The following is a 14,354-nucleotide window of genomic DNA, read 5'->3' as shown; positions in this document are numbered from 1 at the left end:
CCTACTTCTTCTCTCCCCATTTCATTTTTCTTCTCTTTTTTTCAGAAAAACCACCGAAACTTTAATATTATTGGTTCCAATCACGTTTCAAACCGAGATTTTGAACCATGAGTGTATGTTTGATAGCATGGAAATTCATTTCCTGTGGATTTTGAAATCAATGGGAACATGGGAGTGGAAAATGTGTAAAGTGGAAAAACCAAAGTCCATTTTTTTATTGCATCTAGAAAATACAAGGGGGAAAGGAGGAGAGAGAGGGGGGGGGGGGATCATCGGTGGCAATAGTGACAACGACCGTGGTAGTCGTCAGCAGTGCCAATGGTGACGGTGGTGCTTGAGAGAGAGAGATTAGGGTTTTAATCTGGGGGTGGATTTCATTTTTCTATGGGTATAGCGTATAGGTTAAAAAATGATAGGAAAATGAAATCCAACCTTGGACTTTTTGATGAAGGTGAAAAAACATTTTTCATGAAAAAAAATCAATCAAACATATGAATGTGATTTCGCATGCGGAATCAAACACACCCTTAGTTATTTGTAATGTTAGAAAAAAAAAACCAAGGGATTGAGAAATTCAACATCCGATCCGCAAAATCATGGCTATGAGAATTCTCATAGAATCCTAATCATTTAGTACCCTCTTCTACTTTCTAATAAATTGTTACCATTATCGACCAATATCGATACTTCTTCACATAGAATACCCTGTAATTCACTGTTAATAATCACTAATCCCCTAACTAATTTATTCTAAATTACATTCTCCACAAAGATTACAATCAAAATAACTGAAATACAGGAACAGAAATAGTTGGGATAATTCGATAACTTTCAAAAAAGATCAAATTAAACAATCAAATAAAATTCTACCCAGAAATTAGAATTGAGACAAAAGTCAGTATAGATAAGTTTACATCTTGTTGATGATTAGTTGACGAGAATCTTGTGAAAGTTGAGTTCTCCAATCCACTTGAGTTGGTTTCCACTTACTGTTCTCCATCTATCCAAACAAGATTCGATTTCAAGAAAACAAGAACAAATTCCACGAATCAAAACCAGAACAAACAGGGAGATTGAGAGAGAGAGAGAGAAACTCTACATCACTCTACCTGAAGAAGCAGAGAAGCCTAATCTGTCACTCTCCTTGACTGAAAAAAGAAAAATTTGAACTAAAACGTCTTAAAAATGGTCTGGTTTATATAGTGTCATATTTTTTCTTATAAAACCGACACGTTTCAGTAAGAATCTGACTAGCCTTACTAACTTAATAAGATTTCAAATCTTACTAAGGGTCGTTGAGCTCACCTCATGCCATCAGAAAACATGATCCAATATCACAGGTTGTAAAGGATAAAATTCTATGAATTTCGAAAAAATAAATATTTAAGATTTGGGAGCTTCGTGCAATCTTACTTAGTAAGGAAAGTTTTTTCTTGGATATGAGAGGGATGTGTGGGCCTGATTTGAAATTATCTGACTAGTCTTACTAAGTTAGCAAGGATTTCACCATTACTACGGGTCATTGGATTCACATTGTGGCATCCAAAAATATTATTTCATGCTTCATAGTTGTAGAGAACAAAATTCTAGGAACTTTGAAAAAAATAATTCTAAAAAAAATATTTTTCACCATTGAATTTCAATTTTAAATTTGGGAGTTATGTGAAAGTTTAGTAGTCATTCATGTTCAAAATCTTATATCAAGTTAAAAAAATAAAATATTTTAGAATTTCCTTTTTTATTTGAATTTTTCAATGAAACTTAGAGGATTGTGGTGTTGGATTGCTGATGTGGTAATCCATTTAAACAAACAACCCTTATTAAAGATTAAAATTTTACTATGTTAATAAGGAAAGTGTTTCGCATTATCAGACCTGATCTTAAATATTAAATTTATTATTTATTATGGAGATAAAATGGAAACTTGATATAGATTAATGATCTCCTAACTCCCCAAACATGACGTACTCAAAATACTCTCCTAATGTGGATATGCAAATGTGTATCCCGAGGCATAAAAACTATGGTTCTAGCACATGCCATATCATGAGAGTATTTTGAGTGTGCCACGTGGAAAAATTATATTATTACGGCTCAAAATAAAAAAGGAATGTCAAAATAGGAACTTAATAATATTCTTGTTTGGTTAGATGTATATTATCAAAATATAAAAGGAAACTCATTAATGTTTATGCTTATTCCAACCAATAAAACGAATAAAAATAAAAAACTATTAAATGAGAAAGATTTGACAAGTTGTAAATACAGTCAAATCTTTTTAGGTTTTTCTAACATGACATCAGGTTAGACAATTAAAAGCTACCGCATCCAATAAGATAAAGGCACATGAACATGTTAATATGCTTTATTACATCCCTAGCCCATAGGGAGGTTGATGTGGCCTAGTCTAATCCAGCCCAAGTCTGGGTTGAAGTCGGATTTATGGTTTATAAAAATTATTAGTTCTAACAATTAATTAGGTAAATCTTATTAGGTTTAATAGCTTTAAACCTAAAGAAGGAGATCTAGAATTTTCTTAGATCAATCAAATCGACAAATATATGGATATCTTCAGAATTAGAGTCAAATACATGAAGATTAAAATTTGAGATGAATCAGTTATGAACAACAAAGATCCTTAATCGTGATATTGATTTCTTGTTCTAAACAAAACAATGGCTAAAACCCAAATGTGGTGCACTAATCCCAAATCCTTCTCACAATGACAACTGAAGGGAGCAAAATAAAATAGAGTAAATTGGACAATTTTGTGATCTTCTATAAATGCCATCCATGTCTTTTGTCAAAGTCAACTTTATTATTATTATTTTTTTCTTTTTTAACCTCAAACCAAGTATTATTCACAAATTCTCCCTTAATATGAAAGAACTCTTGTGAAGGGTTTTTTAGGTTTTTCATTCCTCGAGATGAAAATTATCTTTAGATTGTAGGTTTAGCTTTGATCTAACGGTCTCCTCCTCTTTACGATAATAGTTTAACTTTCCTTAGTTCCTCAATTAGTGTTGTCTTGATTAACCTCTTCCGGTGGTGGGCTTGTCTTGATCTTTTGACCTTTTTTCTCTTAAAGACAATGGTCTGACTCTCCTCTACTCCTTTGTGGCTTCTAGAATGGTAGAAGACAAGAAGGTGGGAAGAATGAGGCCCCCGTGTAATGTCTGCCAACGATCCTTCAAAGATTTAATTAGTACTCAGATAAAGGAGAGTAAATGGAGAAGAAGATAAATAGTGATATTGTAGAGTGACTTTTACTTGTAACATTCTCCCCAGCCAACTAACAACCCTTCTTTCAATTTGGTAGTTTGGTTTTTATATACGGAATTCAGGGACATATGTCACCCCATGGCTAATCCAGGTGTTTATCTGAATTGTTCAATTTGATGCTCACTTCAATGTTTTAGGAGATGGATTAAACCTCATGTATAAGTGTTGCAGGTTATTAATTCGAAGCAAAAGATCTCTAACACATGGTGTTCTATCAATCTTATGAGATCTTTTTTGTACTTTATTCATATGAGATGGCTTGCCTAGGCTTATATATACATTTGTTCAAGGTCACTTTATGTATTACGGGTCTAGTTGGATATGAGTTAGGGGCATGATTAGGAACCAACAAAGCAAACATGATCTTTGTTTTGGATCAGGGACGGATTAGGAGTCGAATACGAGTTCGAGCTCAAGTCAGATATTATCTGGGTATGGATTGCCTCGTTGTATGTTTTAAATGAGTTTAGGAGCTCAGGCTTTATTTGTGTTTTTGGGGTGAACACATCAAGATTTGTCATATTCTTTTATTTTGATAGGTTATGTGTTTCTTGTCATGAATGAAAGTATTTAGTGTATGGAAGGGCATTTATCTCTTTTAGGTCTACTTTGGTAGGCTGTGGATTCTAAGTCCGACCCAAGGTCTGACCAAAACTAGTTGGTTTCCTTCAAGTTGGTCATAGTTTATCGTCCGTCACTTGTTTAACCTAAGGTCCTACCATACCCTATTTTTAGGTGATCTCGATTTGTATCGAATGTATACTCTACCTATGTGTTTTTAGATTTAATTTTTTGTGCTTCACACTCTTTATGGTAAGGACATAGGTAAACATAAATTTTCGTTTCCAAAGATCTCTACTACTTGGATTTTGAGTCACCACCATTATTTTTTATAAAAGGGGTGTGAATGGACAACCGAAAAATAGTTTTGAAAAATTATTTTATAGTAACTCTCGTACAGACAGGGAACTAGTACCTAAGACTTAAGTAAGGAGGTCCATTTAGGAAAAAGGGAAGGTGTGAGGCACCCTATATCTTACATTGGATGATAAGTTATGGCTTGGTCATTTTTCATTTTTAGAAGATCGATGACAGAAAATTGGTAGGAATGGAAAATTTGTATCCTCAAATTTAGAAAGATTTTGTTTTGGGCCTAAATCACGAAGGCCACCTCATTATGAAAGGGATCTCATTGTGTCTACTTACAAAGGTTACATTTTTAATGGGAATAGACTTCCAAAACCCAAAAACAAAGCGAGGAGTAGAGATGGGGAAAGGAGATAGAGAGGAGAGAAAAGGGAATTATGTGATCCTATTACACCCTACCTTGAAATTTGTTTTCCTCCTTATTTTTCTTGAGGTGTGTCTTGTTTTTTACTTGAGTTGTTGATATTAAAGGTTGAATTGATGATATGAGAGTTTTAGATTTTTTGAGGGGGTATGTTTTTTATATGAGAATCTGAGGGAGAGAACTTGAGAGGGTGTTTGAGAGTGTATGGGGTTTTTAGATGAGGTTAAGAGCGTGTGGGGTTTTTAAATGAGGTTGAGAGTGTTTGAAGGAAGAGAGTATATTGTTAGGGAGGTTGAGAATGTCGTTATTAGGGAGGTTGAGAGTATGTGGGGGATGACTTGAGAATGTGTGAGAGATGACTTGAGAGGGGGTGTGTGGGTGTGTAGTAGTGATACATGACATAGGTAGGTTATGGGCTTTGATCTTGGTCAATGGACCTTGACCCGAGTGAAATTGGGATTCGAATGAATGTGCTTAGATTGAGGTTGGATTTTGTAGGATATGTGGGATTTATAGAAGAAGGTTAAAATGGTGATGAGTTGAGAAGATGAAGAGGTTTAGGTAAGCCTTGTTGTGTGTCCATAGGACAATTGAAAGTCTTAAGGCCTTTATTTTGAAAAAATCATCGAATTTGAAGATTTGTGCCTTTAAGCCTGTTGACAATTTTTTGATAAAACATGTATTTTTTAATCTTTTTCGAGTTGGGACCATTCAAATTGGGGAGTCTACAGTTACCCCTCTTTGCAAGAGTTGCATGCAAAGAGCTACAAATAATAGACTTAATCCATGTTTGTATGGGCCACAAAAAGTCGTTAAAACAAGATTTTGAAACATCGTATGAGTATATGATTTGTTTGTAGAAAGTGACTACTCAAGTATAGGGTCTGACAAGATTGGCTTTTGAATTCCAAAACCTCGTAGCTCGAAGCTCGTTTGACATCTCAGATTTTGTTAAAAGTTTGATGATTTTTGAAATTTTGAAATTTTTTGTGATGTTCCAACAAATTCAATTTGAAGTGCAAGTTGAAAAGGATTTTTTTTATTTATAAAAAACTTTGGAAGGGGAACTACGGGATTTGTGATGATCCTTTAATAAGTCTACACTAAAGAACCTTTCAAACTTATCGTAATATTCTCTGATTGTAGTGGTTGGAAGAATAGAATAAAATATGATCCTCCCAAGTTTTGAGTCTAATAAGGTTAGAATCTGCTATAAATAAGACGATCTCCCAGGTTAGGAGTCTAACAGGGATTGAACCCATTGTAAAGTGTGGAGATGAGATTCACAATTAAAGTGTGTTTCGACAAGAATGATTTAACGTCTTTTGCTTCAATTGACAAACTTGTGAAATCTAAAGGAAATCAAAATTCTTTTTTTTTTTTTTTTTTGATTTTTTTAAAACTAAGAATATCATGCCGTTTATACTTATGTGACAAGGAAAAACATGTAGTTTATGCTTTTACTGATGATCAAAATGCAGTTTAAGCTCTTTCAAATGAGTAGTATGCAGTTTAGGCTCATACTAAGGAGTATGATGCAATTTAAACTCTTATTAAAGAACATCATATAGTTTAGGCTCATGTTAGGGAGCAAGATGCAATTTAGGCTTTTACAAAGGAGCAAGATGCTAAGAAAATGCTTATACAAAATAGTTTTGATAATTATTAGCATCGAAATTTGATATTTTATTTTTAAGGAATAAATTGAACTTTTTGTCACGGGCCCAAAAGACTAGTTTGCGTGATGCATGCAAAAAACTCTGTATTTTTTCAATCATCCTTTTAGTATGAGTAACATAACTAGATCAAGAATCCGACATTTTTTAATGTTGACCAGGATGTACCTATCAAATAGAGAGTAGTTTTTCTCAATTCTCTTTAAGGTATTTTAGAGTCATCCCCACCATCGGATATTTGACGAAAAGATAAAAAATGATTGATGGTATTTGATGATGCAATAAATGATTGTGTGATAGTTAGTGCTTGATAGTAGAAAAGGGATGCATTTTTTTAAAATTTTGTTTTGAATGATGGGCATTCGAAATTAATACCTCTTTAAAGACGAATGTCTGATAAATATTCTCAGGACGGGTTGAGCATCTTTTTTTTTTTTAATTTTGAATTTTTTTTTGAAAGATGGACATTTTAAATTAATATCTTCCTTAGTACGAATGCTCAATAAATATTTCCAGGAAATGAATGCATTTTTTTTAAAAAATTTAAGTGTTTTTTTAAATATAGACATTCTAAATTAATACTTTATTAAGGACGAATGTTCGTTAAATATTCTTAAGAAGGCTTGTGCATTTTTTTTAAAATTTTTAAAAATTTTGAATTTTTTTAAAAGATGGACATTTTAAATTAATATATTCTTGAGGACGAATGTCCGTTAAATATTCACATGAAGGGAATTGTAATACCTCTAGTTCTTTTAATTCATATATTGAGGAAAATCAAATAATAGAATTTTGAGAAAATTCTAAAAGTAAGACTTAGGGTAAAACTTTCGGATTTTGTTATGTTCACTTTTAATGAAATCTGACCTTACCGTTAATTTAAAATGATCGAAAAATATATTTTAACTTGTAAGCACGTTTAAATTTGAGTTCGAACTAAAAAGTTGCAAATCTTTGATTTCGAGTCAAAATGGGCTAAAAAGTGAATTTTTGTTAAAGCGAGAATTGAAAGAATCTGATCGTACCTTTAGGCCAGCAACAAAAAATAATGAAAAATAGAGTATTCACTTGTTAGTTTCCGAGCTCGAAAAGTCGAATTATCGTCAAAAATGAAAACACATTTAAAAATATCGATTTTGTCTCATATTTATACTTTATAAAAATGCTTTATATTTTTCCTTTATTTTCTAATTGTCTTCTCCAAGCGTAAAAAACCAGCAATCATAGCCGACTAAAAAACTTTGGTTTTTCAACCACTTTGCTCCGAATTTTCGTTGTGACAGGGACCTTGTTGGCTGTCAACGAATAATGAAAAGTTGTACCCGACATCGAACACTACGAATTCATCGAATTACTTTATGTTTTTTCCTCTTCTCCTTCTTTTACTTTTTCAATTCAAAATTTTCGTTGCGACAGGGACCTTGTTGGCCGTCAACGAATAATGAAAAGTTGTACCCGACATCGAACACTACGAATTCATCGAATTACTTTATGTTTTTTCCTCTTCTCCTTCTTTTACTTTTTCAATTCAAAATTTTCGTTGCGACAGGGACCTTGTTGGCCGTCAACGAATAATGAAAAGTTGTACCCGACATCGAATACTACGAATTCATCGACTTAGAGTCCAAAGCGTAATCCACAGAATAAGGGAAAAATGACACCATCGTCAAATCTTTGAAACCCCGGGTTCATTTCAAAATCAACCGTATCAAAGTCTGACTTGCCTTGATTTTCTTATTACTTGCCTTGAGTTTCGCACACATTTTTTTGCTTTTAAAGACCAATGATAGGTACGGAGGGGTCTTATGATTCTTATTGGTAATCATAGTTTCAAAAATACATTTAAAATTTGTATCAATCTTGTGATTTTATTTTCGAATGTAGGATTTTCTTCGTTTATTTCAAGTTCATGAGAAATATATGTGTTTGATGTGTTTAATTGTGTTTTATAACAATTTAGATGTAAGTGAGACATTTTATTAAAGAATAGACGAAACATGAAAATTTGTGCTGCTACTAGAACCCTATTTTGATCCAAAATTTATTAATTTTCAATTAAAATGATAAAGTGAATTTTAAAAGTTGAAAAATGATTTGATATTAAAGGAATTTATATTGATTTTATAAATATCGAAAAGTTCGAAAAATGCTAATATTGAAAAAAAAAATTGATGAAACGTTAAAAATGTCATAATCATATCCGAGGGGTGATATTTGTATTTTACATTATTGTGATATGTGTAGATTGATGAATGGATATCTAGGATTAATTTACTTTCTGTTGTCACGAGGTAACTTGCATGTTTATTTATTTTTTGTAAGCGTGAGACGCTATTTAAATTGTACAATATTGCACCATACTGTTTTGTTATTTAATTTACTCGGGTGGACATTGTTGCATGGTAAGAAATTAGATATCCATTCTCAACTCTAAAATGTTAATTTTTTTTTTTCAAAGAAAAAAAATTTGATATGTACATGTATCTATTTTGTGAATTGTTAAAAAGTTTATGAATACATGAAGGGATAGTTTGTCATGTCATCTAGAGTAATATGCTATCTTGGGTTGTACGATAAGGATAACTAAGCTCATACATGATATGGGACGCATATGAGGATGATGTCACAATTAGAATTCAGGTTTATTCCCTTTTATCTTTTTCAATGGACATGTAATGTGAAGGTGGTCGTACACGAGTGGGGATATATAATAGGAATCACATGCACATTTGATAGGCATAAACGAAAATAGTTAGTCGGTAATTACTAACAATCTAGAGTAGTCGAACGCCTTGGCACGTCAAAAAGAGACCTATCTATTATGATAACTTTAAACAACTAATCTAAACCGAATAAATAGTCACCCAAGTATGGTAAGTTGTAGCGACTAACCACAAAATCAAGAATTAATGGTGCGATTTCACATCGGTGAAGCATTGAAACACGATGTCTCGTCTATGAGTTATTCAGTCATAGAATCCCAACTCTCTAATTCCACTACTCCACCATTATGTATTATATATCTATTACATTATTTTGAATAATAATATGAAGAGCATGTTTACTATTTCAAGTTTATTAATTAGAATTGTATAAAAAGAAAATGGTATAGTATGAGTACTATTGATTGATGAACTCTGGATTTTATGTTAGTGTTTCAGAGGTGCCACGAGAATGCATTTTTTTTTTTTTGAATTTTTGAATTTTTTTTTTAAAGATAGACATTTTAAATTAATACCTTCTTGAGGACGAATGTCCGTTAAATATTTTTATAAAGGGTATGCATTTTTTTTTGAAAAACTTTGCAAAAGAAAATATTTTGTAAAAAGTTTATTAGCATAGAATTAACATCAATATGGAACTGGGTTGTGTGCTCTCAAAAGAGTGGGTTACATTAGCGTAGAGCTGGACATATATTGAAAGAAAGAGAAAAGTTCATCATCATGGGACTAGAAAAAATTGTAAAAAGAAAAGATTTTATAAAAGATTCATCAACACAGAACTGGATGTTTATTGGTATAGAGCTGGATGTTGGTCAATACGGAACTGGGGTTCGTTAGCACAGAGCTGGATGTTGTTCAGTACGAGATTGTGATTATTGGTAGTGATCCCAGTTTTGGGTTGATTGTGGGGTAATAGTCAATTTTAGAGTCGATGAAGATAATAAATCTAATTTGAGTCAAAGAAAAATGGTGGACTTGATTAGAGTCGGGGGAAAGGTGAATAACCTAATTAAAATTGATTTTATCGATTGTGGACCAAGTACCATTTACAAACACTTCCCTAAAATTGAAACAACTCCCCACAAATCTTTCATTTTCAACTTAACTACAAATTCTTCCTTCACCAATTTGTTTTTTTTAAATATCAAGCTTCCCCTTCTTTGAAAAGATTGATGATATAAATTATAAAAAATATAATTATATATTATCGTACAATGTTGGACAAAAAGTATCCAACATTATTTAAATATTTAATATTAATATATAAAAAAACAAACTCTGCTTCACCCGTTACTACAATTTCATTTATTAAAGTTAGGTTCTCAAGTACCACAAAAAAGAGAGGGTAAATTACACTTTGACCCCTTATAGTGTGACATAATTTATTTCTCACCCCTAATATTTTGATAATTGCACTTACCTCCTCTGTCATTAATGGGGTTAAAATTTAAATATTATTTTACTATTTTACCCTCTTATTTTATGTTATTTTATTAGAAAAAACAAATTTTAAAACAATAATTAAAATGCCCCTATCTAGAGATTCATTAAACTCATTCTTCCACAGGTATATTTTTGTTTATAAAAAAGAATAAAATTTTAAAAAGGTAAAATGGTAAGAATTTAACTGTTAAATTGACATAAATTTGCCGGAAAGGGGTAAAGATAACTATAATGGAGCTAAGCGAAGTTATCAAAATATTAGGGGTTAAAATGGAATTATACCAAATTACAGGGGTCAAAATGTAATTTACTCATAAAAATATAAACAACATTATTGATTTTTTTTTTTTTTTTCAATTTTAGGTAGTGTATTTTTTAAAATAATATATTTATAAATAGTTTAAAAGGAAAAACAAAATTGGGTAGGACATAACCATGTTAGTCTCTTTCGTGCGATGTAAAATATATATATATTATGCAAAGGAGCCTTTCATGATTAAAATACATAAATAACATTCGTTTGAAAAATGAAAAAATATTATTTATATTTTAGTAGTATCCAATATTTATGTCCAACATCATTGGACAATATATTATCTTTCTGCAATTTATACTCAATCATCGAAGGGAAGAAGGTAATTTTGTCATTAAAAGGTCAATAACTTGTGATAGGATAATGGTGTTGGACATTTTATGTCCAACATCGTTGAACAATATATTTTCGTTTTTCTTTTTTCCTCAATCATCGATGTGAGTAGGGGTAATTTTGAAGTTAAAATGTAAATAACTTTGTGAAAGGAGAATTTGTAACTGACTTTAAATAGTAAGGTTTTCGGAAAATTGTTTCAACTTTAGGGGAGTCTTTATAAATAACACTTGACTTTCAATTATGCCCAGTAAGAGACTTTAATGTGTACCCATTCTGGTAAAAATAAATATTTCGAATGCATGGTTGTTTTTTAAAACACATTAAAAAAATATATGCATAATTCAATAATTTTTACAAAATACTCAATTTTTATAAAACATCCTTTAAGAGTCTTTGGCACCCAAAATGTATTTTTCACACTTAAATCTCTTTTGTCTGAAAATTTTGTATTCATGCAAAGGATCGATAGAAGATTCATTCATTTATCATTTTAATCTCCACAAGCATATATTGTGTGATACAAGACACTAAATTGTATATTGCAAAGATTTATGTCGTGTATAAAATTCCTTTTTTCCCTTATAGATAGAAAGATAAAATTAAAAGTCAAGAACTATAAGTTTTTACTCATTAACATTAGAGTGAAACTATTTCGAGTTGTTTGCTCGTTAAAATGATGTCAATGCACGCACAATTGAAATATTGGAGGAAATTAATTGAGGTAAGTTAATTTGTCCCTTTTTTTTAAAATATAAATTACAAATACTACATTCAATTATAACTAAGCTTAATTTCTTTGCCATATCAATAATACATTTCTTCCTATGTAATTTAGCATATTCTTGATCTTGAATAACTCTCTTGCCCACATAGTAAGTATTGAAAAAAAAAATGAATTTCACTTTTATTAATTAAATTAATTGCGTACTTTTTTTTTTTATTCTTTTGATTTTATCTTTAATAATTGCTGCTTCTTTTTTTTTTAAATTGTTTTTTGATAGATTTAATAGAAGTTATAAACGATGAGGATCATATCAGTCAACTTCCTGATTCAATCTTACAAAATATAATCTCTCGCATCCCTATAACAAAGCCAGTACCTACTTCCATCGTCTTCAAAAGATGGAGTCATCTCTACAGGTTTATTTGGATTTCGACACTAATTTCTTTAAATTCAAGCTACACAAACGGACGCAATATCTTCATGCCCTCGAGATACAAATTTTTTGGTGATTCATACAATTTTGATACAAGCATACAAGAATCCTGGATTTAAATACACTTCTTTCATGAAGATTTCATTGTTTAAATAAATGGATGGATAAATTGGGCAATAATGCGTAAGTTCCACGTACGTGATCTCTCTAATGAGTTATCCAAAGGATGGAATTCGAAAATCATATCCATTACATCTCTATTTATTTAACTCTCGAACGATAACGACATTGCAGTCAAAACACTGCGAATTCAAAGATTTCGGCAGTGGCGATGTTATAAATCTAGTGTCTCTGAAGAGTTTATATTTGAATAATGTATGTGTTACAAACGAGACATTACGCCTTCTACTCAATAGTTGTCCAGCTCTTGAAGTTTTTCACTTGGAATGCTACCGAAGATTGACAGTTCTCGAGGGTCATTATATCCATCTCAATCCATCTCAGAGACCTTGTCATAGCAAGTAAGAGAAATTCGAAATGGATTTTCCGAATCTGAAAATAGAGCAAAATATATACACATACAAATGGGGTTGTATTTCATGACTCATGAAAATGAATCTCGAGAAAACACATGATCCCAATTATGTATTCATGAAATACAACCTTCAACATTTATATGTATCTTGATAACACACATCTTGAGGATACTTATCTCTTGGAAAAATCTCAACCATTGGTTTTCTCATATTTCAAGATCATATGTTTTTTCCTTGAGTCATTGTTCAACAATAAACTTGTGCCATATGATTAAATGAAGCAACCAGTCCCCAATTTGCACTATTGCTTTGTTATAAAATAATTTTAAAACTCGAAAACTCGTGAATTAACACAAAGGAGTCAAATAAAAAAATATATTAATTAAATTTATAAATATTTAAATATAATTTTTAGTATTTTAAAATAAATAATTAAATATTTTTTCTTGTACAAAAATATTATTTGCAGTCAAATAACTAGATCTAGTTTTTGACTCAACTCAATATATTTTCCATATTATCCATTGAGTTTAGGGGTTGAGTGATCTCGAGTCAAGTCCATAACTAGGCCAAGTTTTGAGTCAATTAAACAAGTTTTAAAACTATGGAAGTGATTAATATTAGATTACTGTTTTGAAAATCGTTCGAGAACAAGACGAGACGCCAAAGATATAATTCATGAGACGAGATGTCAAAATTAAGATTTACTTCTTCTACTTCTGTTTTTATTTCTCGTTCACCCGTGTATGATTTTTTTTTTTTTTAAATCAGTCCGAGATGACTCAGGATTTAAAGGACATGTATTGGATAGATCTTAGATTAATGGGCGTGTATAATGACTTTCCTTCCATTTTAAAAAATTGTGACAAAATAGATAGAAACACAATAAAGAGAAAGCTAAGCACCTCAACTCGTATGCATAACTTTTCTTTTATGTGCTTATCCTTCCTTTAGTAGCTGGTCCAACTCAAGCACTCTATTATTAGATCTTTGCAATAACTACAAAACAAGATATCCTTCCATACTTGGAAGATATATACAATATTTCATTCCTCTTCATCAAATAAATAAGGGTGATTTATATGTTTTCAAACTGATGACATGCTTCCCTTGACCTCAGTCTCCTCTAATAGACTAGCAAAAAATGATCAAAATGCCCTCACCTTTCTATCTGTAGTCAGAAACACCTGATTTTGTTCTGATGATCAGTCGTCATGTTGTATTTTTCATCTTCAATCTTAAGATTTTATTTACTTCAACCTTTAAACATCAAGAACAAAATAAGATTTTTTAAGAAGTAGAAAATAATGGAATTTTGGATAGAAAAATCAAGATTAAGATCGTGGTTGAAAATGATGTATTAGTTAAATATGAGGGCATTTAGGCCATCTTTCATTAGTCTATATGAGAAGGCAGAAGTCAAGGGGTCTAGTATATCAAACATAGGAAGGGTACTCAAATATTTACAAAAATGTGGATGGAGTATATCTTAATCACCTTATATTTCATAATCTTCCTTGATCTCTTGCTTCAAACCCACAAACCTTATAAATCCACAAAGACACACAAGTATCCATCTATCTTTTACTCTCTCATA

General features: G+C 31.2%; 1 protein-coding gene across 14 annotated transcripts in view; it reads right to left on the bottom strand.

The window, feature by feature from the left end:
• Positions 1 to 1,200, bottom strand: part of LOC147400574 (mediator of RNA polymerase II transcription subunit 15a-like) — a 37,547-nt gene extending 36,347 nt beyond the window's left edge. For 5 of the 14 annotated variants that reach the window (XR_015179418.1, XM_086446281.1, XM_086446280.1 and 2 more), the window contains exons 1-2: positions 1,110 to 1,197; positions 915 to 1,000 (exon numbers count right to left, since the gene is read on the bottom strand). Coding sequence is in view for 7 of the 14 variants with exons in the window: in XM_086446281.1 (XP_086302407.1) it covers positions 915 to 1,000 (86 nt within the window). In the remaining 7 variants the exon portion in view is untranslated. The other 9 variants (XR_015179411.1, XR_015179412.1, XM_086446279.1 and 6 more) reach the window with 4 other exon arrangements.
• Between the last annotated feature and the right edge of the window lie 13,154 nt (positions 1,201 to 14,354).

The sequence above is a fragment of the Akebia trifoliata genome, chromosome 6 (genome assembly GCF_017979445.1).
Source record: "Akebia trifoliata isolate Shusen 1 chromosome 6, ASM1797944v1, whole genome shotgun sequence".
In the NCBI taxonomy this organism is placed as follows: domain Eukaryota; kingdom Viridiplantae; phylum Streptophyta; class Magnoliopsida; order Ranunculales; family Lardizabalaceae; genus Akebia; species Akebia trifoliata.
Note: the sequence above shows the minus strand (reverse complement) of the source record. Positions and strands in the feature narration are given on the sequence as shown.